Raw genomic sequence first — 27150 nt, 5'->3', positions numbered from 1 at the left:
AACAGCTGATGAGGCAGCTAGAGCGACAATACAGGAAAAAGGATTTGCAATATTAAGTGACCACAAATGGTACTCCACGGTCCTTGTTTTAATACAAAGCTTTTGAAACTGCTCTAAACTATTTTTTAAAAAATACATGTTTGATAATTAAAATGATATAAATCATATGAAGATTGTATTTGTTATAGGCTATTATCAGAACTGGAATAAATGAATATGCTTCCACGAGTACATGGTATCACAGACAAAGAGGTGACTAAATTCACACTAAGGCACAATCGTGTCACAGTAAGAAAATACGGTGTATAAACATTTTTAACAAGAAACAAAGCAGAGTGCACAGCGGGGAAGAAGCGGTGTGCGCTTTTTAATGTTTGTTGTGAATATGATGAAATCTACGTTGCTAACGCTGCGCGGTCTTTGTTTCACAGCTCGTCTAGCGCGCGGCACTAATGCGAATAACGGGGAGCACCGTCGACCCTCGGACGGCGGGGCTCGTTGCTGTGGCGTGCCCCGCTCCTCCAACTGCTTCAGCCGAGCTTGTGGTAGTGTGCCCCTGCATCATTTGAGAGCCCGCACACGTAATATACCTGGCCAAAAATAGGAGGACTCGCAGCGTGACACGCTGACAGGTAGTCTACTATGGATGATGCAAGCCTGCATTCCCAATTACAGAACAGAAAGAAACTTCACATGAAATGTTAACGCTAGGTCAGTGTTTCTTTGTCCCATCTGATTGGACATCTTTGACCTTCTCGTGCGCTAAGGTTCCGCTACTGCACAAAGAATGCAAAGAGAACTGCAATGGATATATTAAATGAGTGAAATGCACACAAAGCCCATCATCGAGCCGATGGGCAAAAGCCAGGCTAAACGCATCTCATTATGCATGTCTATCTAAACGCGGGAGACATATGATTGATCGAAGGGCAAAGTTTGGTGCAGTGATTATAATACCACCACAAGAAAAAAAAAAAACAATCCTGGGCATACGAAACCTAGATCGGTATATCTATACAAAGCAAGACAAAGGATTCGCACAAAGTGTACACTCTCCGTTGTCTTTCCAAAAAGAAACCCTTTAGATAAAACTGGTAGAGACAAGGCTCAGTGTCTCGAGAGCTTGCCTCACACACGCCTGGTGAGCTCTGACCCCGGCACACGCGGACACGCGATAGCCCGACATTCTTCCTCGTGGACACTTCCATTAGCACCAGCCACTGTCGTCGGTCCCCCACCACTGGCAATTTAATGAGTGTATCTATTTTTGCCATTTGATGTCACAACACATTATGCTATATGAACTGAGCAGCTTGCCTCGGCAATGTGCGTTTTGTGAAACAGTAGGCTAATGGTATTCTAATTGCTCCGGACGGAAAAAAAACCATTTTATTCCAATATTTAAAGTGCAACACAATCATACACAACGCGTTGATTTTCTCCTCATTCGGCACATATTTCGTTTACTGTAGCTTTGTAAAGCGCAGACACACAGGGGAAGAAAGAGAAGCATCTGTTTTCAATTTGCCATATAGACGCCTGCTGGAAGGGGAATTTTAAGCAAGACTAATTAAGTCAACTTTGTTAATTTCCCAATAAGGAAATATGCTTGCAAAAATTTTTAAAACCTTCAGACAGCCACAGTATGTATTACTTTCAGAACATTTCATATATTCTTGTTGCAAAAACACAAAGAATGTTGAAACAACAGAGGATATAGCGAGGCACTGCCAACTAACGGCATTTGAAAATTTTGTAATATCACCCTAAAAAATATGTATCAGGCATTTCCATTTTAATAACACTTAACACACAATATAAACTATACAATAATGAAAACAAACATAAATTAAACAGATGAATACACTCTGTTTCAAACCGAGGATTACCTGCGTTACCCATTCGCATAAGTAGGCTACGAGACAATAGAAAGTTTTTGTGCTCCCCTTTGGTAGGTATGTAGGTGTGCTTTATGCCGGATATAGCTTACCTAAAAACAATGAACGAAATGTTCCAGACATGACGGTAGCCACTTCGACAGAAAATCCCAAACTAGCAAGCCGAAAGGAATCTGTTCTGACTCCCTTAAAATGCATTTGAGTCACAGAAATGCACACTCATAGCGGAGCAGTCCAGGAGAAATTCAGGGGGAAAAATAAATGGACCTTTGCTTTTAACTGCGTCCGCGGGCGACATGTCTCACGCCATTCGAATGGCCAGATCTTTAAAAAAACATGCTGGGCTTTCTTCTCTTCGATTCCGTTAAAATAGCCGTTACATTAAAAGTTCCTCGCGGTTTTAGTGAAGATGCTTGTCTCGGGCTCTTCTAAGGCTCTGTGCGCGCTTGGCTCGTCTGATTCCCTACTCTGCGCACACAATGAGGAGAGCGGCAGTGTAGGAGGATGCTGAAGGATGGAGACCTCTACAGACCGGAGCGCTGACTTTCCCTTGCAAGTCTAACGAGAGCAACTATATCCTCCAACAATTTTCATACCGGTCAGGCAGCGGGGCGCTCAGACCCCGTCAGAAGTAACGTTTTAAGCCGATAAATAATTGGTGGGCCACTTATAAGTATATCATGCACTGTTAAGACAAACGAAAATGACAAGAGTACAGGCGATTGGAGCAGGGTCTTTTTAAGTTTCGCATTAGGCTATATATTAAAGTACATGACATTACATTTTGCAGACGCCCTTATCCAATGTTGTACAGTGTACTGTTCTTTGCAGGCCGGCACGACATTTTCAGAAGATGTAATTCTTTATGCAATTAATGTACTACCCAATACATAGCGCAACATATGAGATGGAAGATTTACAGAATGTAGGCCTATGCGTGTCCACTGCGTGTTTAATTGGTTCACTGAAACAGCATGGGACGTATAGTCGCTCTACTTCTGTCCAAGCATTACCAACACCAAATTCATATTAACACAGATTTTGTTATTTTTTAAGATAGTGAAACATATTAGTATGCGATGAGAATATTGGAACATAAAGAGTATATAGAGCGAAGCACCATTGCAGGGTGATTGTGTACGGGCAATAAGCGCTGCTTAGTCTCGGGGTTTAGCCCGCACATTTTAATTTTGAAAAGGAGAAATATGACTAATTTCCTTTTTACCATTCAAGCGATTTTAAACACCCGAGTTCTAGACTTTGTACAGTGGCTGAACTGCTTTGAAGCGCTTTCAACATGAGCAGATCTGTAAAGACCAACAAGAAATCGATGCCGTTCTCCATTAATTTGTTCACGTTAGGGAGGATGGTCTCCCAGGAGATCTCTGTGTTTTATTGCAGGATACGTAAAAATAAATCAATATTTATCCATCATATGTTTGTCCGCTCTGAGTGTTTTTTTACCTCCTTGAAACAGACTGAGCCTTAAGCAGTTGCTTTTAATTAAATTATGTCTGAATGGATGACGTATTTCCCTGGTACTGCACATCTTCGAAACCGACATTAATTAAAAGTTTGAGTTCAGACAGACTCCAGTTGCTCTTCAAGTAAAACTATAAATTCAAAATAAGCATTGCTGCAATGCATTGGACAAAACGCCATGCAAAGCATGTATTGCCTGAAAGGCAACGGGACTTATGGAGACTCAGTGGTCATTTATTTATTCAGTAGATAAAAAGGAGGTGTTTCATTACTGTTATTCGCATTGATTACAAAATATAACATTATTGATGATATGTGGTTTTACTTTGATCCCAGATGGCATGGCCATTTATAAACTTTAAGCCAATATTAAAATTTTACATTCACGTTAATGAGAAGTGTTATGACGTGACATGCATGATCGACCCTCGACAATCATTATGCTTGAAAAATAGAATTGGACTAGAATTCAGTTAGGTAATTGCCATCATAACCATCATAGCCTTAATGATTATGATTTGACTGCACTTTAAATATAGAGGGAATAAAGCAGATGGTTTTGAGCAAGAAACTGTACTTTTGTGGTTCAGTGCCGATCTGCCACACTAGCATGTCATATATTCTACATAAGCAGCAGCAGCCTTCCTCTGGCCAGTCAGTATGCCTAGGCCCTGAGGGTAGACTGAACTTGAAACAACGGAAATGGCTGTACGTAGGGATAATGACAGATTCTAATTGACTTAGCTGGTTAACAGCTGCCACATTTTGTGGTCTTATTCCGTTATCCACTCTTTGGGGACTGTGAAGGTGTCTGGTTTGGAATCAGTGCGTGATGTTCCGGAACATCCTGGAATGCTAGCATCATAAACTACTCGGATGATAACTCAGCCTGTCGGAGACCACTCAGAGCCAGCAGTCCCCCCCACCCCCACCTGGGATCATCGCAGTGGTGCCCAAATGACTTGTACCTTACACCAGCTGGTTTCCTCTGCTCCCACCAGCTGGCACCATGCAGAGAGAAATGCACACTGCCATGCAGAATAAAAAGGAACATTAGTTTATGCATGTGAACCCAGACTGTGGCCTTTCCACAGTCATTCTGTATCCATCTAGCCAAGTGCTTATTTTTACATTGGGACTATGAATGCATTTTGTTAAACACGGCTTTGTATGAACTGAATGCCCACTATGCATGCTATACAGGAATATTGCAGCTGACTGCAGGGATAATTATCATGGGATTTTTCTGGACTGAAATCCAATGCACGGAACACACAATACTGTGGAGAGATGTGGAATGCAAAATGGTTCCACCTTTGAATAGACTTCCTTTGACAACTGAAATGCTAACAAATCTCACTAGTTTTCCAAAATAAAAGCCAATAATGTTCAGAAATAAAAACTCATAATAACATTCATTTTTAATCCCAGTTAAAAAGGGATGCCCCTACCCAGGACCCCATTTATAAAGCCATTTCATGCTGTGCATGCTTTGTTGTGGTTTATTTATTCTTTCATTGGTTCCTTTGGTCTGAAATGTGTGGCCAAGTGAGTGCAGAGGCTCAGTTAAATGAACTAACAGATGAATGAGTTAAAGGCCTTGGAGGCTGTGGGTCATGCTAATGCCCTCTGCTGTTCCAGAACAATCCACAGCAATAACAGCATGTGAGTTTAGGGTTATGGGAATCACATTTTTTGTCAAAGATGAGTTATTTAAAAGGGAATTTTCGGCTGTCTTGCTTCAAACAGACAAAACACCTGACGTTACTTTTTAAGGCTTGCTAAAAATATGCAATACAAAACAATAATATAAAAAGGATTAGTCTATTCTAAAGCTTGATATTGCAAAAGGGTAACAGTTGCTTGAACTGTACACATAAAGCCTACATAACACTGTTATAAGCATGATAAGGATGATAACCAATTACAGTTTATGATAAGCGTAGTAACAGTGTCAAAATGTATTCTTCAAATTTTACATAAGTCAAAATTATCACTACTTACATTTTGGTAGTGTTCTGGCATTTGTTGTGAGTATTAGCTTGCTGTCATTACTGGTTAAGACAGGCGTTATGTCAGTGACAGTGTTCTGTTGGCTTTGTGGCATGTAGTCCAAGTAGTGTAACCCTCAAAATTTCTACAGATAGAAGCTTATTCTAATGACCCCCCATGTCCACGCCTCCACGCCAACGTCTCTTAAAACAGTGTCTTGCGCCGCAGAATCAGAACGCTAAACCGTGGAAAGCCCTTTGTTTGGAAAGGGCCAGCCCCCTTTAAAAAGCGGGCCCCGCGAGGGTGAGGGACTGGGCCTGCTTAGCGCCGCGCCGCTGCCTGAGCCCTGTGGGCCCGGGGCTCATTTTCCAGCGCTGATATTTGCAAGGCCGTCCAGCGAGGGTTTTATTATTTCAGCGCGCAGCCCTCGGGCCCCTTTAAATGCGATAGCTTTCGGTGCGTGCGCTTCCATTCACTCACGCTCCAATAAGTAAACAACCCTTAATAATGTCCTGCCCTTCTCAGACTGCGCTCAGCTTTAGTCCCGGCACAGGAAATATGGACGTATTTCCTGCAGCCACCCAGAATGTGATTGCGATGAATTTATGGGACGGTTGGAGGCTGTGTGTTATACGACACCGTTAAACACGGGTTTAATCCACACTAGGTATTGTCATGCTTTCCTGTGTCCAGTGGAGAAGGGAATCCCTGCACACAGAACTCACATTTAGCAGGCTTTCTGAGGAATAACTAAGAATGATGCAATAGGCTTGGCTCACACTCCGGTGTTTTTTTTCCCCAGAAGTCAATTTCTATGATCTGTTCTTTTTAACTGTTTTTTAAATTTTTTTGCCCTGATAGATTGGGAACGATGGAATTTCTGCAGCCAGCAGCAAACAAGTACCTTTCACTGCGCGCAATAACAAGGTCAACATTAAAATCCGTTCCAGAAAAACATGAATCACATTCGCAGGGTTATCGTCAGACCGCTCTCTCAGAGGGGAAACACTGAGTACCTCCTGCATCTGAGAATTCTTGTTTTTCTTTTTTTTTTACTTAACGGAAAATAAAATCAAAAAGCACTAACGGCTCCATGAAACCGCCTGCGGAAGCGCACTGCAACTGACGACGAAGCCGTCCTTTGTGCGGCAATCTAAGGCACAGCAGAGCGCAGAGCGGGAGCCAAATGCGAACAGGAATTGAGGGCAAAGTGCAGGACGGAGAGATGAGATGCATCCCCGGTGTGAAATGACATCATCCAGTTTCACAGTGTGATAAAACAGCACCTTAAAAAAAAAAACAAATAAATAGACACTGTACACCGGGCGATGGAAGGGTGGAGAAGCTGGGGATTCTGGGAGATGAATCACCGCCGGCCTCCTGCTCGGGCCGGCGCTCACGCAGCGGCAGACGAACCGCGGTCGCCGGGAGTAACGGCGCGCTGGAACGGGAAGCGGCGGCGATAAGTTAATGAGCGCGTTTAGCTGCCCGTCCCCTCGCGTGGAGACAAAGTGGCCCGCGTGCTGGCACTCGGCCGCGCTGGTGATATAGCGCCCGGCTGCAGATGGTGTCACAGATGGGCTGTATTTACGCCGCGGCCCCTGAAATGGCCGTGCGGAAGCGGGGTCTCTGACACCATTTGGCGCAGATCTGACTGCCTCACGGCCTCCGCACCCCCGCCGCTTAAAGGCCTTTACGCTCCTTCAGCGCCACCCTGACTCGGCCAGTCAGCCATTTTCCATACATAACCCTAAGACTGATTAATCACTGGACATGGATCCACCCAGTATGGATAGATGAACATAAAATGGATAGATAACTCTCAACAAAAAACCTATGTCTAAAATGTTAAAGAACCATAAAATGAGTATTGTTCCAGACACACCAGTGGGTAATACGACTCTCATCTGACACATACCACTTGAGAAGTGGGGTTCACTTGAGTAACCGTGACAGACATTTCTTCCCCCCTATTGCACAACAATGTTATCTTCCTGAGTGCAAGGCCGATGATTTTTTAAAAAGCCTCAGACACAAACATAGCTTCCATTTTAGTCCAGAGTGGCACCAGCTCGAGAGAATTTGCAATGCAGATTTGAATAAAGGGGTAACGAATAAAAAAGGCAAAAGTGAAGACCCTTGTCTCTCGCTGCGGCTTTTACAAAACATACCCTGCCCGAGCCATCGACGGCGGTGTAAGCGTTTTCGCGAGTGGCGCGTGTACAGATGTAAGCTCTGAGCTGAAGAGGACACGTCTGTCCGACCTTAGGGATTCAGACAAAGTTAAAAGGGTTCTCGAGTAACAATGTGCGTGGAGAAGCATCTCTTTGTTCGGGTCTATTTTTAGACGACGGCGGCGGCGTTCTTCGCTCATGGCGTTTCACGGCTGGCGGGCCTTTTATAATTTAATGAGGAAGGGGGCGGCCCTGTGAGATTCATGGTCAGCGAGTCAAGGCTGCGAGGCCGAGCGGCGTATTGATCCGGATCGGATGTTTGTTTATGGGTCACTCAAACGCGGCGCCCTCCTAACGACGCAGGAGCGTTCTGCCTCGCTGCAGGCCTTCATTCCTGCAAAAACATTTTCTGCTCATACAGCACTGCCCATTAACCCCGGCTGAAGACACAGGCTGGGCGCAGGAGCAGGAGAGGAGGACGGCAGTGGATGAAAACAGCCGGTATGTGAACAGACATGAATATCAGCGGTCTGTTGTCGATGCTTTAATCCCCATTTTTTTCTTTATAACTCAGTTCAGAAAGGCAATTGGGTTATAAGAATGGAAAGGACCGAAAAACAATTGTGCTGAAGGCTGGGGAAGCCAAGGACTTTCCTGTCTGCTGTCCGCCAGTGGAGCTGCACAGCCTATGAGGAACTGCGCAGCCGTTGGGGAACTGCGCAGCCATTGACCCTTCTCAGTCACCAAGCAATATTGCCCCTCCCCCCAACACACACACACACACACACACACTTTTGACGTGAGACCTACACCACTGCACTACCCCACCTATGTGGTACCTGAGGGGGACTTGCACCGTACTAATGCGCACCTGAAACTGTGCCGCACTGTGACATTGGCGCACATCTTCCTCCTGCATGCAAGGTGACCAGATCAATTTCTCTTGAATATAATTCCGGCTACATTGCACAGAGCACCGATTCTTGTTTCCCCCCTCCCATCGAGTAGTGGGCTATTTTCAGCTGCAGTGTAAGAGAAAAGATTCCTTTCTGCAGTGTTTAGAACAATGATTCATTTATCACCTCCTCGGTTACTGTCCAATCAGTGCGTACACAGTGAGTCCACACTTGGGACAAAAAAACACGGAAAATAAAAAATTGTCAGTGAGCAAGGCCTTTCTAAGCAGCCTGGGCTTAACAAAGGGATTTGAGGAGAAATATCTGCGATTTATCTCATCAGATTATCTGATCAGGCCACAGCTCCATGTCTACATAAATTAATCCCACCGTTCATCCACAGACAATATTTTACCTGTCACTAGGACTTGGGTGTGATTCATTTCCAGTTGATCCTTTTCCATTGGTTTTGGAGTGGCCCGTATTCCTTGGGCAAATCAGCCTGAAGTCTGAGCCGACACAGATCGACAGGGGGAGAAATTACAACAGATTAACTGAAATCGGCGAATGGAGGCAAGATTAGGTTTTTGGGTGGGGAAGGGCTTTTGTGTGAGGGCTTTTCTGTGTTTGCCATGAGAAGAGAGGTTGTGAATTCTCCCCCTGCCCCGTGTAACTGATCTTTTTCAGTCCAATCTTCAGAGGACCTGAGGTTTTTTGGGGGGTTGTGGAATTCGCACACAATTCAATGTCTTGACTGGCCCAACAACGCTGCATCATGCTTTAGACCACTGGTTCCAAATCTCGGTCCTGGGGACCCTCTGCATATTCCAACCAATCCCAGAATTCTAAATTGTTCATTTTTCTTAATTAGGTGCTTTTCATGTTCAGAGAAAATGCAACCGCGTTATTTCAGAAATAGCTATTTATGCCATGAAGAATAAAATTCCCATGGTCATATTGTGCTTATTGTGGTACATTGCAAACATTTACATAATTCAAACATTCCCCTCTGGTCAGTACGTGCGTACCACCAAAACAAACAAGCTAATGTGAAAATACACAATAATCTTTTTTGTACCTATTAGGGCACAGAGTGACGCAGTTGGTTTATTAAACCAAATTAATAGCACGATCAAGCAGATTTCAACGCAAACTGAAAATGTTTGCTCACCTTTGCTCGCCATCGCTAATCCAGGGTCCTCCATCAAACAGCCGAAAAACCAACAAACCCAGCGGCTTCCCAACAGTGATCCCATCTGATATTCAGATGACACCTTGACCAGTCCGATTCATGACCTTCTCCCTCACACTTTCCCCTCCGCTCGGTTTTGGCAGTTGAACAAGGCGAAGGATTAAGACCCATTGCGATCAGCCCTGTTTGGGGAATTCACTCACCTACGGGACCCATTAGACCTGCAGACAAAACCTGTCTTGATGAGCATTTTTTTACGTGGAAAGGTGAAAATACATTTCTATCTCAAGATTTTAAATGCAAGAAATAAGTGCACAGCCAGGTCCTGGAATGTGACCACAACATGACACAGTGAATATTTTTGCTTCGAAAGTTTCATTTCCTTCCTAATTCTGGCCCTAAACACGCTAATTGAAACACTTTAACCGAGGGCAAAATTTGAAAGCACTCCTACAGGTCTCAAAGAATTTCCAAATCAAATACACAACAAACATGCAATCATATGAAAGAAGGATTTTGTTCTGAAGTTTTTTAAAATAGGCGTTCCTTTTAAAATTGGGAGAACTCTGCAAGAATTTCACTGGTGTCTAAAGGCCTAAAGCATGTCAAATAACTACGGACATGGTGACGTGCCACCTGAACTTAGCACTGCAGCGCAGGTGTGCAATCATCCAGAACCCAGACACGGAGGCCGAGGGCATGACCCCAACAAACAGGTAGCCTATCGCCCATGACAATCTCGTCATAAAAAACCCACATTAGGTCATAAGGTAAGATGGTGTCTCTGAACGGTCAGGAAGATGGACTAGGGGCAGGGGGTTTGGGAGTGTGAGTGAGCTGTAATTAATGGGGTGGGGGGGTGATTAAAAGAGAAACGGGAACTATATATCAGAAATCCGTTACTCTTCAGCTCGATACCATTTGAGTAGACTGTGCCAGGCCTTACCCCAGTCCACCACAGCCTAATCGCAACAGTAGAATTATATCATGTTTGGCTGTACGGTGTTGGCTGTGGGGTGCGAAGAGCCAGCCTCATAATCACCATTTACAAATGCATCATTTTGAATAAACAGTCACACCGCAGCAATAAGTGAAGCACTGGACAGACATATTTCTGTGCTCTTGTTGTTGCCATGAGCGCCATACAGTGGTGAACTTTACCGGAGCGCACTGCCGGGGGAAAAAACGGAAACGGCTTTGTTTCCAAACGAGGCTCTAGCTTACGGGGCGGGTCGTGCGATGACGTAAACCCACCGTGCTCGAGGAAGAAAAATGGCTACGGCATTCGGAACTGAGCGAGAGGAAGTCTTGGGGGCCTAAATCAGGAAGAGGAGGAACGCTGAAGGGACAATGGCCGTTTTCGGTCATAGAAGATTCCCTGGCGCTGGGCTCCAGCCTAATCCGGAGCCAGGGGCGTTTTCTGCTCGCGGCCTGAGGCACGACCGACGCAGAGCCCGGCCAAGCAAGAGAATTTCTCTGACAAGCCCAACGAGGAAGAATGACAGGGTATAAAATATTGAGTGCGGAGGAATGATATCTTTTACCCAGCAACATGCAAATGGGGAGGCAGCAGAAGCACGCGCGTAGACAGGCATGCCGCTGTCGAGGCAGTCACGTGCTCCTTAAATGTTGGTTTTTTATAACCCACCCGTTCTTTCTACAAAGGGCTCGCACGATGTTTGTGTGAGCCGTGCCGACACGGAAAGTATTACCGGCACGCCGAAAATAGATTTAGCTTTTCTCCTGGGGGTGGAGGGGGGCAAATAAATGAATGCTTCCGCTGCAAGGTCTGTTGTGTTAGCAATAGTGCAATTAAAACCTCTGCTTTCGGAAAATATCAAGCGGTCGCTCTCTTCTTTTACTGTAGTTCCTCTTCTGCAGTTCAGAGAAACGGCGACTGTCAGCATCGCGTGCTGTGTGCAACATGCTGCCATAAATCAAGCCGAGAGAACAGCAGGACCCAAACGTGCAAGCTGGACGCAGACTTGATTTTTAAAATAAAAATCAATCAATCAATCCTTTAATTCATAAAGTGGCCACCCTGGCTGGTTTCCTTAATGTGCCTCCCCAGGAAGATCGAGAGCCACGACGTTAGCAGGGGGGATAATTCAGACCATGTCCAAGCCCACACAATCAATGCTTCTGTTAAACATATTAGTGGCGGGGGTAAAAATACATCATCCTTTGCAGTGCCTTTGGACCAAGGAGGATTATCTGAAGAAACTCCCCTGATGTAGTTTTCAAATCCACTTCATTTGTTAAGAGTCTGGACCAGAGTGCATTTGTCAGAGTACATTTTTTAACCATTGGTAGTTTGCTTTCTCACTATACAAATTATGCCGAACTGTGGTGCATTTGCATAATGTGATTTAAAGTCATTGTACGTGCCCACAAACTGGAATATACCAGTTCACTCTGTTCAAGTCAAGCTGTGATGGTTTTTCGTTCAACAACACATCACGCAGGAGTATATCCAGGCTCAACAAATGCCAGTAGGTCCATGCTTACGGGAAGCATGTCTTTTGTTACTATTTTAGCAGCTAAAGCTGTTGTGGTTTCAGCTGGACAGCAGTCACACTGATGAGGTCTCACTGCAAAGTCGGATGCTTGTATGCTGTGTGCTCGGATATTTGGTTCTCACGTAGCTTAACATCATAGATGTCGATGTGTGGTTTTGCAGTGTTTTCATTGAGCTTTTCAATGTGACGGCTATCTTTTCACTGACAGTAAGCAAAGTGAATGACAACAAGCCCCGCCTGCCCCCTCTACTACCCATTCAGAGCAGTAGCCTAGGTACCATTGGTGATCTTTTATCTTGAACGGTTTGCGATTTGAAAAAAAGTCAATTAGTTAATTTAACATTCAACATGCATGCTTGCGACTGACAATCCACAAATCAACAAACTGTTCTTGTCTCTACTCCAAGTCTCCTAGGTTGGACTGGCGATGATATTGAGGGGTATGTCTGTATACTGTCCCACATTATTGCTGGTATTACCTGACAGTCACTTTACGGCATGGGAACCAAATGTCAGCATGTTGCCGTTTCGACCTTTCGCTGTTGCTTCGAGCACAGGCTTCATTTTTCATCAGAGTAAAAATAGAAATGTCTGTAGATTTCTTTCTGATATAAAGGAACCTTTAGCAGCTGCGTGCTGCTGGTACACCGAACCGGGAGAAAAATGGAGGAGCCCGCGAATCGGGACCGACATGCCGCAAAGTCTCTCAGGCAGGTCTGCTGATGAGGCCCCACAGCCCTCGGTTAAACCACTGCATGTTTTCATGTCGATGTTCCCTCATTTTTGGAAAGCCAGTCAAGCGAGGCAGGCCTAGCGTTTGGTCTCCGGGGGAGACTTCATAGACCAACTGGGTGTGCGTGCTCCAAACACACACATCACGAATGTGGTAATGACAGACTTCGCCCTCGCTTGGCCAGATGTGTTCTGGTGGACTGTTGCTGGGAGGCTTTCCGTTGGGAGAGGCTGCTATAAATTAAAGGGGGGTTCAGGAAAATGGGCGTTGGACGTTGGTTCATGCCAAATGGAGCTGGAGTGTTTTAAACAGTTTTCTTCTCACCCCAGTCCAGATGATCCATTTCTCTTTCCTGTTTCAGTCCTTGAAAAGCTACGGTGACACTGTAATCAAAAGGCATATTAATACCTGTCATGTAATTAATCTCAAATTGTAATTATTAATTACACACAATTACTGTAATGGCATTTCATATGTTAATCTATTTTAGTCAGTGGCAAATAAAATGTGTGGCTTTGGAGTTCATTCTTAATCATTCAGTTCATTTAAATTTTACCCAGCAAAAAGTGGAGTGACAAATTTGGTGCTGCCAACAAAAAATAATAATGATACCAATGCACTTCTCACCCTGTTTTCCTATGCAAAAACTGTGCTTTTGACAATAAGGGAAATCACTGTTGTGCTGCTTAGTGTATAGTGCTTACTTTACACAAAATAACAGCCATCTGTGAGTGCAATTAGTGTTCCATATAGGCATAACAAATGCTTTTCCTTAAAATTTAACAATGGGGTCTTTAAAATATGGGAAACATTTTTTACATGTTTCAGACAATGGTATGACGTGCAGTGAGAAGATGTAATTGCATTATAAATCATCGGATAATTGGACAGATGAACACCCCAGCTCCTTACAAAGTCAATGAAAGGGAGCTATAATTTATAGGGCAATCTTTGACAGTACGAGGGTTACTTTTTGAAGCACTGACCAATTTAATTCACAGTTACTTATTTAACGTGCGTGTGTATATAGAGCTTGAATTTAATTTGATGTTTACTGGAAAATAGTATTCGGAACGGAAACCTCAGGGACTATTAGCCTTCCAAGCGCCAGCCCATTCTAGACACAAACACAGTATTTATTCTGGGTGCATCCTTTTAAAACTGTCCCAGGGTTTTCCCTTCCCAGAGGAGTGAGTGTGTATCAGGGGGTTATTGCACATCTGAATAATTCATATTTAGTTGAGTGAATTAATAATTAAGGTCAAATCAAAGGAAAGTGTACTTTGCTTTGGTCTGGTCACATTCAAGGAATATCTTTACAGCTGGATCCAACGCTGAACAGAAAACTACACAGTTATACATGTCTACCTGCGAATGGCACTCGCCCATCCGCTACCCTTCCTCTAGTAGTGTGTTCCTGGGTTAATGAGAACATTGGCCACCTGACTTGTAATTTGATTGGTTTGCCTTCACTAATGGCTACCACATGGCAGTCATATAAAAACCAAATTACATCATTAGCATGTCTGTGAACCCATGACTGTTGACAGTTAATCCCTGAATACCTCGTGTAGCTAGAGATACAGGGCTCTGCAGTTCCTCCATCTGCGAATTCAATGCTCATTTCCCCATTGAGACATTCTTCATAATCATCTCTCTCTATCTCTCTCTCTCTCTCAACTATGCTCTGTGACTACGAGGGTACTGCAAGGCTCCCCTTGGGTCCCACTCCCTTCTCCATATGAACCTATACTTGCACAATGTGTGCTCCTCATTATTGCTTATATACAGTCACACAACTGGGAATGGCTTTATCCATCCCGGTTGACAACATCACGTGATGTTAATAGGGCTCAGAGCCATTCAGTCAGGGGAACTTCACTGATATACAGTACTTCTCTAAAACACCAAGACCATGGCCATGGGTTTCACAAGTCCAGACTACTCTTCGGTCTTAGTAAACATTATTTTAGTGTTTTACTCTTCCACCAAACTCTTTCTGCCACGCTTCCTGTCTTTTCTTTGACATAAAAGGTGACACAGTTTACAAACTTGATCCAAAAATCTAGTTAGGAGGATGTCTCTCTCTATCAAGAACATCTATCTTACTTAGCGTCTGTTTCACTAGTGGAGTTCTGTGTTGTTATATCATTGGTCGGCTCTCTCCTCATCACACATGCTCGTCTCACTGGCACTCACTCACTTATAAAGCTGCAGAGGGGAGAAAAGATGACCTGTCCAATCCCGTTCTTCTCCCTCTCACTCACCATAATCCAAGACTCTGCGCTGCTCTCCGATTGGCCGTCCCTGAAGGCCTGCTGTAATCTGGTTCACTCCACACTCCACTGGACTGAGCCCGCAGCAGGAGCTCCGCACAGTGCCCGCCTCTCCCGGCGACTGAATTTTAACGCCTCTGAGTTTTCTAATCAATGTTTGCTTGATCTTTGCCTGGCGCCGTTTTGTGTTGGTATACATTTCCCATCTCTCTCCTCCATATGGTACCGCGGTCTCTGCCAGTCGAGCCTGCTGCGCTGCGAAACGCTCGCTATTGATTTTTTTGCTATTTTTGCTTGCTGCACACCCAACATTATTCTATTACCTCCTTGACCATGAAGGCTCAGAAATGAAAACTTGTTCTGGGACCTCATTCCCACATATACTGAAAGGTTAAACGAGAAGCAGGCGGTGTAAACCTGCCTTCATTACACGCGTTACTCGCTCAGAAGGGAGGGATGCTCGCGTGTCTGATGAGTCTGAATGACAGCATACACCAAAGCCGTTATTTGCAGTTTAAACTGGACGCATGATTGTTTCAAGCTGAGAGTGGAGGGCCGCCCTTGAGTCTGTATGTATTATCATAGTATATGTTTGTCTCAGAAGCTCAGGGAAGGCTTAAAAATGCATCCATACAAGGCAGGCAGCTGAAGTTCTTTGTTTCTTTTGGACACATATCAACAGTGAAAATGCAGACTTATGCAGTTGACCAAGTCAGTGGGTACTGATGCCAGGGATCTTCATGTGCAGAGGGGGAGGCTAGAAGCAATAGAGACCCTACCCCCTTTTGCCCTTGATGACCAAGTGCTCCTCTCTGATAATTGTTTTTTTTTTAACCTGAGGGCACTCCACCCAAAATCAATGATCAATACTCCCTCTCACCACCCCCAATGCTTTCATTCAGTTTGTCAGAATGTGGCAACAGACAGGTAAACATATTTTATCAGTTAAGCATGTATTGTTTCAATTAATTTTTGTTAGCAATTAAAAGTTAGCTGTCTCTCTCAAAGACGCTTAATTATTAGTAACTGTAATATATGAAAGATGGCAGTCAGCATGGACAGGGGTTAGCTGGTTACAGGTGGCGCTAGTGAGCAGTGTGACGCTGTAATCCTGGCTCATTAAAACTCTCCCTGAGTGACAATAGAGCCAGCTGGGTCTGTCAGCCACAGTTGGCACTGGCACGGTTCAGATTCAGAACCAGAGTATGGGGCCCATCCATGCACTACAACAGTACCTTCACAGGATTAGCCACCCAGCAGTCCCTCAAACACATGGCTTGACTGTTATAATTATTATTCCTTGTTTTTTCAAAGAGACAGCAAGGTTTTTGGGCAGTGAAAAGGTTAATATGAGCCTTTGGAGTGCTATGACTCAGACGTATGCTCTCGTTTTTCATCCATGTAGCTGATTTGGTAAGAACTCCTCGGCTGACACATAGTCTTCAGGCGGCATTTGGGGGAATAATACATTTTGTACTTTTATTTGTTGGACAGTGTCTTTCCCCCCCAGTAAGCACTCATGTTGCGAAACGTCGTCCCTGACACTTGTTTTGGCGCGGGCGCCGGATGCTCCCTCTTACTCACCTGACGCACAGTCACTTGTTTTCCTGAGAGAATGTTCCGGTGGCACAGAGCCAGAAATGCACCACTTCTACAGTCTGAGCAAGAGCTTCCCCTCCATGGGACACGGTTGGTGGGTGGGAGTGGGGGTAGTTGGGGGATGGGGGTCTCCGGCAGAGAAGAGTGCGGAGGTTGCAGCCTCCAGAGATCACCAAAGACACAATTCAACGCCTCGGCACCGCAAACTTCGGCACAGAAGCGCCGTTTGCAAAGTCTCTCGCTTGATACTTCTCTCAGCACATGCTTATCTAGAGGGAGTCACTGTCCCGTTCCGACACGACGAAAGAACAACAAGCACGAAACCGTCCAGACCCACGGCGCATCTGTACTAACTATAAAGCTAGCTAGTTATGGAATGTCCTCACCTCTGTAACGTTATTTTTTGTCCTCCGTGTGTCCATACATCTGTATCGGTGGTCGTAGCTGTGTGTCCTTAACGCCTACTCATGCGTGCAGGATAGCATCCATACGCGCTAACTAGGTTAATAAAGTAGGCGATCCGTACGCACTAACTAGGTTAAGTAAAGTAGGCGAAACGCGAACATGTTAGGGGTACCTAAAGCAACGTTAGGCAATAAAGCTGTGCTTTAAAATGTCGTGCCGTACCACCTGCACATGCGTCCCACAAAACATCCATCAAAGGTCGTCCATGAGTGAGTGACCACAATTTGCCATGTGTAGCCCACGGCGGCAGTCCTGCCTGCGCGCTGTGGGAAAAAACACAGGATTCAGAGGTAGAACTAGGCTTCATGAAAAAAGAAAGAAAAGATCCAGTGTGTGTATGGCAACAGGCTTCTGTTTTAATGTTTAGTAGCCTTGACAACACAACCAACTTCATATCCACCAGCCTTCAGAGGAATGACCCCTGCGCCCTTTCCAAATAAAAATAAGAAAACGCCATATGGCTCATATAATTATCCCTGTCACATTCAACTCTAAAAATAACCTGAAGATAAAGAGAGGAGCAGGTGTGTATAAATCGCTGCATTACGGGGGGAAATGCACCCACACCACGGTGGACTTTCTGAAGCACAGACAGAATGCACTGAGCACGCTATTAGCGAAAGCTGCATCTCCGCCCAGTAACGCAAAACAGCCCTTAATCCGCCCTCAAATCTGAGAGGCAAGGAGAAGCTACTTTCAGTTCTATGGCCTGATAGTAGAGGGAGAAGGAGAGAGATAGAAAAGGGAGAGAAGGGGAAACAGAAAGAGAAATACTGCAGAGTATGTGTGTATGATTGTCTATCTGCCTGAGATGAGTGAAAGTGAGTGACAGTTGCAGTGACAGTTACAGTTGCTTTGGGCCTGAGTGAAAACAACCGTGAGGAAAAGTGAACGTTGTTATATTACACTATTATGTATGAAAGATGATGCATTTTTATTGTCTTTCTTCATTATACCCTGGAGCAGGGTGGTTAGAATGTGTAGTTGATTTATTTATGGGTTTAAAATGACTTGGCAATACTGGATAAATGATGTCATGTTAATAAAGGCCGTTTGAGTCCTTGAGTCCTTTGACTCCTTGAAAGAGACTGAGGCTGTGCTTTTGGGCTTGCCAGAGAATAAAATAAAAAGGGAGAAGAGAGAGAGAGAGAATGAGAGAGAGCAAGAGAGTGAGAAAAAAGGACAGAAAAAGGGGGAAGAGAGCAAGAGAGAGAGAGAAAGAGAGTGAGAGGGAGAAAGAGAGGGGGAGACGTTGCGTGCTTTGTGTTAGTGAGACAGACTCTGTGCTCTAGCCTGTGCTCTCCTGCAGAAGCGTACCCCAGTCAGCAGCTGCATGCACTGCAGCTCCCCTGCATTAGCACTGCAATGTCAGCCAGGACTATACCTCACTGCCCACGCCGGAGGCTTTCCGCACCTCCCTCCCTCCCTCCCCAGGACCCGTTTAAAGGCAGCGCGGGACACCGCCCCGCCGTTACGGCAAATCAAATACACCGCCCAAACGCGTCGCTTAAAATAGCGCCGCGCGCACAGAGGCCCGGCTCCTCACCCAGCCCTCCGCCGAGCGCTAGGCCAGGACAGGCCAGAGGGGGGCGCTCTGACGTCCTGCGGATGGAAGGGAGGCGGTGCGTACACCCATGAGGGGGTAGGGGGGCAAAGGCCAGCGGTAAAAATAGCCACTCTTCTGACGGCTCTCCTTTACCTTCTGGCATTTTTCCCGGCTAAAAAATAGTAAAAGTGCAGCTTTTGGAGAGGGAGAAACGTCCTGCCTTTCTTCTCCGCTAGTCCCCTCTCTGCTGCTGTGTTTCTTCGTGAAGCTGACACTCCTGCAACGTTATTCTCAAACCTGAAGAAGAGGCAGTGCTGCTCACAGGCTTTTATGGAAAGACAGGCAGAGAACTGCTACCCCAACCCCACAACAGCTAAAGTGTTGTCCCTGTACAATTTACCCAGACCCCCTCTTTTTTTGGGAACAAGCCCCTGTAGCACTAAATGGCATGCGATTAAAAACTTAAAGGCCCAAATGGTAAAAGCCACGTTTCCGTACGACCTTGATTCTGGGCGCGCCCACTCTCTTGTAAGGTACCAAACTGACGCACCGGCCAGGAGGAGGCGGCCAGCGGGGAATGCTGCAGTGCATGATGGATGCCTCAATCTTCCAGCTGACGCAGTCATTCTAAATGGGCTCTTTAAATTCATTAAATGTTTCCCTGGCCGGGGATCCTCTCTGGCATTATACTTGCAGATCATCCCAGGGTCTGAAGTAGCCGTTGCTAATTCCCAGGTGCCCCCACACCCCCTCCTCTGGATCTGAAAGAACAGCAGCAGCCCGGGTCGGGCGCTGCGGCACCACTGAGCCACAAACAGCGGAAAATAACCGGCCACAGGATTAAGAATGAAATGAGATCCGTGAGGAAGGAGCCACGAGTTTTCACCACGAATGGCTGCTCTCACTCAAATGATTTATGCTGCCGGGGTGGGCAGAGAACAGCGATAGAAAGATGCTCTGGCGTGCCCTAATGAACGCTACAAGCTGCTCCCTCATTTCAAAGATGCACCAATTATGATAATACGCTCAAACCTACTGCATTATCCCGGCCCTAAATTTAAGGTATCGGAAATAGAAAGATTCACTATGGCAGTTCCTAATTTGATTTGTTTCAAACCAAAATGAAAGCATCAGAAATGCACGAGTGATGGAGCACACTGGATGCCGTGTGCCTGTGGAATATATTCCCCAGCACAATAGCATTACCCAGCTTTCAAACGGCAGAGTGCTCACTAATGAGACGGAAAGAGTCCGTATCCGCAGCAGTTTCAAATGAGCGCGGAAATTCTGCTTTCAAATAGAAACCTACGTTGTGAAATGCAAGTTGGCAGTAGGGGGTTTCACAAAAATGAAGAGATTTTTAAGGAGAGAGACAGAGATAGAAAAGGAGAGAGACAGAGGGGTCATTGTGCAAATAAATAGCCACTGAAAAAGATTTGGAGCCCTCAAACTAAAAGGCAAACAAATTCTGTTTTCATGGACAGCTCAAGGCTCCTCATTCATTGAGAAATAAAACTAAAACAATGAACACAAACTGAATCCTGAATAATGAATGACCAATATTGCATCTGGGGGGAAAAACAAACATGAAAGAAGAAAGTATTTCACATCTTTTTTTCCAGTGAATTTATAAAAATGGTCAGAAGTAATAAAATCCAACATTTTCCAACCTGCAGAATATATACATATTTTTTTGTTGCTGGAGAGAGGGGATTATTATTTTTTGTGACGTGTCTTTATTATAAAAAGGCCTGTTTGGACAGCCCATCTTTAAAGCCACATAGGCATTCGCATAATCCCATAGATTCTGTAATTGGATTTCCTATAAGAGGTTTCCTGTTGTGGTGGACTTTTGATGAGACTACTGTCAGATTCCTTAATGAAAAGGGAAGCATTGGGAGGGGGGAGGGGGGGGGGTCCAGGCACCAGCCACTGGTGGCCAAATCAACTTAGAGACCCGCGTGGCGGAAATAGCTGCTTACACACTCACTGGTTTATTCCCAAGTCGTGGTCCAAAGGCACGGCCGACGTCACATGACCTGTCACAGTGGCTCAGACCCCTTAAGCTCATTGGGGCGCTCGGCCTGCAAACGCTGAAGCTCGCGCAGGGGTATCGACATCGGCGAGGACGAGAACAACTCAATTACGCATGGTGGGGGCGATGGGGTGGGGGGCTTGCTGTGTGAAATATGATGGAATGACAACAAAGCAGCAATCCAATTTATCCCTTCCTTTGTGGTGAGGGGAGAGCGAGGTTGGTCAGTAAACAGTGGCAGGAGAGCTGAGGCTGGGACCAAGCCCGGCCTTCCCTGGGAGCCGAGAGCTCCCACATTTACATATTTGTGAATTAGAAACTGACCCGTTATTTATGGGAAGAGAGGCAGCCGGGGGGTGGGGGGAGTTTTCCCACGTCGTCTCAGCCATGCAAATGGATCAGAATCCCAGTTCAATTTATTATGGCTCACAGATATTGGCTAAAGAGGCCAGGGCTTAAAAATAGCAGGCAGCATTTGTTTTGACCTAAATTTTCTTCAAAAATAGCTCTGTGAAAATACCACCCTTTAACTCTTAATAAATCTGCCGTGACGCCCAGCAGGGGGAATCAAACATCTCATTTACATATCTGCCACAGTCTTTGAGGTCAACAATCATTTATCGATTTCGTTTTGAAGAGGGAAAGACATAATTGATTGGAATGTCTTTTTTTTTTTTTTTCCTAAATTTGCCAGGTCAGATACTGTCCTTACAGGCACACAGGACTGGAATATAATCCCATATATTTCAAATAACAGTTTTCTGTCATGTATGGTGTGCACACTCTCCTTGACTTTTGTCCCTCTCCATTTTTAAAATTGCAAATGTCTCACCGTTTGACCATCACCCAAAACTGACAAAGGATCAACAAACCTTCATTACTGCCGGACACTATTCCTCCTGGTCTCTGGCAAACCAGACGACTTAAATTCACATTGTACTTTGCCACTATTAATAATCTGGTTGCCATGACAGCTGATTTGCTGAGGGCACTTTCCCTTAATTAGAGAGTGAACCCAGACCGCAGCCAGCGTGTTTTCTTTATGCATATTTTAAAGCACATCAATAAGAAGCAGTGAGGGCAATTTGCACTGTTATTTCAATACAGACTGACTGTATGTCAGGAAGTTGTGACAGAAACAAACCTGAACCAAAGGTGTTTATGAAGCAACCACCCTCCAGACTCCTTTGCCCCCCCTGCCCCTGAAGATACCCTCTGTGGGTAGATACAGCATGCCAATGTTCACAGAGGGACACTCAGTGTAATCACTGTTGGGGCAGCAAGCTAATGAACGGGGGCGGGGGGGGGGGGTGACACAGAGACAGTCATGCCTCTCTTTCCTGTTGTTTTCTCATTCCTTCTCTCATAATATACGGTACCCCTCTCCCTCCACCCCCTCATCTGGAGATTTGCTTTTAAAAATAAATTATTCACTCGCCTCGTTTATATAAATAGCCATTAAAAATGGCTTTAAGTGGCTCACGCGATGGCTGTGCGTAAATTGATATCGGCCTGCTCAGTGGGTGGGGGCGGGGGCGGAAATCCAGTTTGACGTTGTGCAGGGAGTGCTCCTCAGCCCTCACTGCCTGGCCTGGGCAGAGCGGGGGGGACAGGAGTGGGACATGGCCGAAAGGTTGTGAACAGTGCTGAAGAGGCAGGATCTTCAATAGCGTTCTGTCTGGTCTGAAGCCACAGAAGCCATTTTCCTCAACACATGTGTCCAGCAGCCCTTGACAGGCTCATCTCTGTGTCCATTGGGCAAATTAGGAAGCTCAGTTCTCTTTCCAAGTGGGGTTTAATGGTGGTGGATTAGCTGCGTATACGATAGGGGGGGGGGATGCTGTCATGTTTTTTGATGGTTTTCTTTCTAACATCAAACATTTCAGGCCATGGAAAAAAAAGTTTATGGACTCTCGATAAACACTACTAAAGTCCTGACACACCAACCCGTGCAGTCTGCCAGCCCTGCTCTGTAATATGGGTTGATCAGAGGAAAGGCATTCATGGGAGAGCCCTCTAGGTGGTAAAATTCACTTTAAGAATGATCAAAGCCACCAACTCTCCCTCCCAGGTGACTCTGTGGATTAGGGCCATCAGCTCCCTATGGCTCACCAATATCACAAAGTAGGTGCGACTCTAAATTTGTACCCCAGGGCATTTTAGGAGTTACATGCAGATTTGCTGATCTTTATGGAGCAAGGATTGGATGAGACAGGTGCAGTGAGTGATGAAGAACCAATCAGATTGCTGTAAGATCAGTGAGTCACATCAATGTTAAAAAAAACTCAACAAATTGCATGTAAACTGCTGCTGCCACTGGAGAGACTAACGCATCCCTGGTGTTCCCTATACCTCCAGTCTCCATGACTCAGAGGTCTCGACTGGACAGAAGTCCATAATCTCCTGCTGTTTGCCAATTTAACATCCTGTGCGAAGCTTACACACTGTGGCCTACTACTGAAGTGAATTTGCCCATCTCAGTTCCAAATTCGTTGGGCCTGTCTAGGCCCCTGTTCCAGAACTTCTCCTTGACCCTGTTAACTTCACAATCTCTTCAAACCGGCTCGCACGGTTGTTTAGATTTCTTCACTCAACTGTGGGCCGGATGCATAAACACCTTTCAAACTGGCTCGAGAATTCACAGGGGCTCGGATTTTCCACAGCCACAAGCCTTTTCCAGGCTCTCCACTTTAATGGGAAGAAGGGGATGACCTAGATAATTAATCTCACCCCAATCCCTTCTCCCCAGCCATGTCCGCAAGGAGCATATAGGCCAAAGCTCTCTGGCTGCAGATGGCGGAAGGTAGATGAAAGTTTTCGGGAGGTTGTGCCCCCCCTCCCACCAACCCCCACTATGAAAGGGAGAGGAGGCCCGTCTCTTATTGGCTGACTCGCTCATACCCCCCCTCCGAGCGGAACCTGTTTACACTCCCCTGGTCTGCGTTGTCTCACCGCCACGTCTCGTCAGGTGGAATTAGCCCCCCCCTTTCCCCCAACGCTTCCTTCCTGTTGTTTGACTCCTAAAAATAAAGCTCCTGTCACAGTACTGTCAAGAAGCACTGCTATCCACCTACACTGGCTTCTGCAAACTTTAGCTTTGCAGTCCAGGGGATAGAGAAATCTTTTTATTTATTTATCTTGTAAATAAATATATCTCATTTTAAGCAGTGGTAAGTCTACGTGAGACCATGGCACATGAAAACAGATGAGGAATATAGTTAATATACATTTTAGATGCATTAATAGATTAATGTGTTTCAAGAGGGAAAAATTATTTCAGTACACATCAAAGAAAGGGAAGTTCATGCCACTCTTTGCATAAACCCATGATATCAAAACAGTGGCTAGGACTCAACCTGCCATTGGAGATCTCAAGCTGACAAGGACTGTAGGTGTTAAAATTAGATTTTAAAAGACATTAAGATATACCTACATCTAGCATACTGTAATATTCCTCCTGGGACAGTTGCCTGGCTGCTGTAAAACCTGTGTCATAGTCAGGGATTTTGTCTTGAGTTTAAATGCATACAGTTTTACATGATGGACCAAATGTCTTTATTAAAATCCACGTTAATAGGTGGAGTCCAGAGTTACAAACTCTCATGCTTTTAATTTCCTGTGGATTTAAGGATTTCAACCATGGGTAACAATTTCTATGAATTGTCCTTTATAAGACATATAACCCCTTCATAAGTAGATACAAATAAATGATAATATCAGTTACCAGAAACAGGCATATGGGGTATTATGTCAAGTTTGACACACCAAGACATTAGCCTGAAATACCACACATAAGCATGAAGAATGTTTGTTAAGTACTTATAAAAGTGCTATGTAGTGTTTATAAAGGAGTTATATGGCTCTGTTGAAAGACCATTCAAAGAAAGCACTATTCAGTCCTCCTATAAAAACTAAATTGCAAAGAAGAATCAGCTGTGTCTGGTGAGCTACAAACAGGAGAGGAGCACTACTGACTCTGGCTCTGAACAGGTTTTTCATGACTAGCAATTCTGCTGATTTTAAGTAGGATTACCCATCATGTTCATATGCACTTCACAACAGCCTATTAAACGATTCTCAAAGAGACTGCCAACATTAACCAACTCTGATGATAGCAAAAAGAACCGAGATTGGGTTTTAACTAAAAACCAATTAGTGTTTATTACCACGTGAAATGCAATAAACTAAAAAAAAAAACAACCTCAAGATAATTAAAAGCAAGTTCTCAAACTCGCTGGTGTGTGGCTCACCGGTTGCCACTGGATGTAATTATTTCCACATTTTTTGTTCCATCATTTAACCTACAGGTAGGGAACTAAACAAATAAAAATAAATGTGATTATCAATGTAAGGGTGAATTGACTGCTGGGCCACCGGGTATGACCTGTAAACACCTCGATACAGTCTACCATTAATAAACTTGTGCTTTATTAATGGTAGTGGAAAATGCCGTCTCACGTATTGTTCTAGAATAGCCCAAAATGCTCAGGTGGGTTCGGGCCAAGAATGGGAGACATTGCTAAAGCCATACAAACGCTGCCTTTGCCATTGTTTGAGACAGCGTGGAGAGACGGACCACACGTGACGCGTTACCCAAGAACCGCGAGCCAGGCCAGAAGCGATACTTTCAAAGCAAGGGGAAAATGCAAAAAATGGAAGATGAGAAGGAACAAGGGTGTTTTTTTCCTTTTATTCCTCCTAACTTTCAATGTCTTTTATCTAACGCACACGGACACGAACGCCCCTCGCTGCCGAATCTCCGGAGAGGCTCCATTTTAGGAAAGAAAGAGGCGGCAGTTCTCCCCTCTGCGTTGCACGCTCAGGGAAAACCTGCATTAATGTCTTTTCAAAAGGATATCTTACGTGGCTTTGAAAGAAGGCGACTGCTTAATGGCTAAATGTGATTGTTTAATAGCCCCGGGGGAAAAACTGCTCGGGTGAAAACAGTGGCGTGCAGAGGACCACCTCAATAATACACCCGAGCACTGAGCCATTCTCAGTCCACACGCTCTTCTTCTTTTGTTTTTGTTTTTTTGGTATTGGCTTTAATGGGAGTTATGTCCCCAGTGACATGCCCAGGGGTCCAGCATCATGCTCAAACTGCTTCACTCAATTAAAAGGATATAATCACACATAAAGACGGGCGTATTTTGTGGACGCCATCGCGCCTCAGTAAAAATGATTAAAGGAGGACGTGTTGCTTGCACGAGCAGAAATGTCAGCGCCGAGAAGCATCGGCTTCCAGGTGCTGAATAGGTAGTTCTGTCAGGAGCCCGGTCAGCCAACCAGCACTGCCTATACAAAGCTCTGCAGGAGATAAGAGTCATAAACACCATAGGATCATTTTCTTTTTCCCACAAATTACAATGTTGGTGTTGGAGACGTCTCATCAAATACATTTACCCATTTGAGAGCATCTGGCCAATTGTCTGTATCATTTACTGCATGTTAATTTCTTTTAAACCTGGAATGCCTGCAATGAGTGGAATGCTGCGTTTGCACATTGCAATGTTCCTCATTAAAGGAAGATATTTCTGGAAAACTGAAAGGTTTGTTGGCAGTCAAATTTCAAAGGAGTCAGTTATTTAATTTATAATGATGTGGTTGATGCAGTGACCTCATGATACCCTCAGAATGAGTGCTTCTACGCTCCTACAAGAGTAACCTGCCAGTGTTATCACCCCTGAACACACAAATAAATACTAGCTTGCAAATACATCTGCATCTTTAATAAAAATAAACTTAACGAAGTGCGCAGATTTCAACGTCTATTTGCTTTGATGACTTTATCTTAAAAGTGACATTCAGCCAATTAAAGCCTTCATGAGGAGACGTGAGGAGAAAATAAACATGGACAAGGACCCTTCTGCGTGAATAAGTACCAGATGTTCCCTGTCACCAACGGATCCTTCCTCTCGAGAACCAGAGAAGCCCTTCCTGATGCATTGACACGTGCAGATTAATAGATTGATCTCCTGTCCTGGTAACTGTAATGTCCCATGCTCCTATGTGCTTCCCAGCTGAGAGAAATCCCACGCCATGCTGCCCTTTGTGCCCTCATTGCAACACTTCTGCAGAGTCGCTGAACGACCAGGCAATTGGCAGTTCAGACAGCTGTCCCGTCCAAGTCACGCAGCCCGTCTCTTTTTCTTATGTGAAGCACATGTTGTTATTGTCTGGGGTTTTGTCTCCATTTACAGAGGCCAAAAAAAAGAAGGAAAAAATCAGAACAAACCCGTACCTTCGCATTTCAAATGGCTATAATAAAACATCTGTTCGGAGCGCTCTCCCTCTCATTTTCTGCTTTATCTTGTTTTCTATTGTTCTCCCTATCTCCAATCCA

General features: G+C 44.9%; 1 protein-coding gene across 2 annotated transcripts in view; it reads right to left on the bottom strand.

The window, feature by feature from the left end:
* Window positions 1-27150, bottom strand: part of clmpb (CXADR like membrane protein b) — a 126166-nt gene that overhangs the window by 56803 nt on the left and 42213 nt on the right. The window contains exon 1 of one of the 2 annotated variants that reach the window (XM_064301859.1): window positions 1991-2463. The exons of the other annotated variant lie outside the window; for it this stretch is intronic. Coding sequence (XP_064157929.1) covers window positions 1991-2096 — 106 coding nt within the window. The 5' untranslated portion in view covers window positions 2097-2463. Of the gene's footprint in view, window positions 1-1990; window positions 2464-27150 lie in introns of those variants that run through there. 2 annotated transcript variants of the gene reach the window in all.

Source organism: Anguilla rostrata, chromosome 12 (genome assembly GCF_018555375.3).
Source record: "Anguilla rostrata isolate EN2019 chromosome 12, ASM1855537v3, whole genome shotgun sequence".
NCBI classification, from domain to species: Eukaryota; Metazoa; Chordata; class Actinopteri; order Anguilliformes; family Anguillidae; genus Anguilla; species Anguilla rostrata.
Note: the sequence above shows the minus strand (reverse complement) of the source record. Positions and strands in the feature narration are given on the sequence as shown.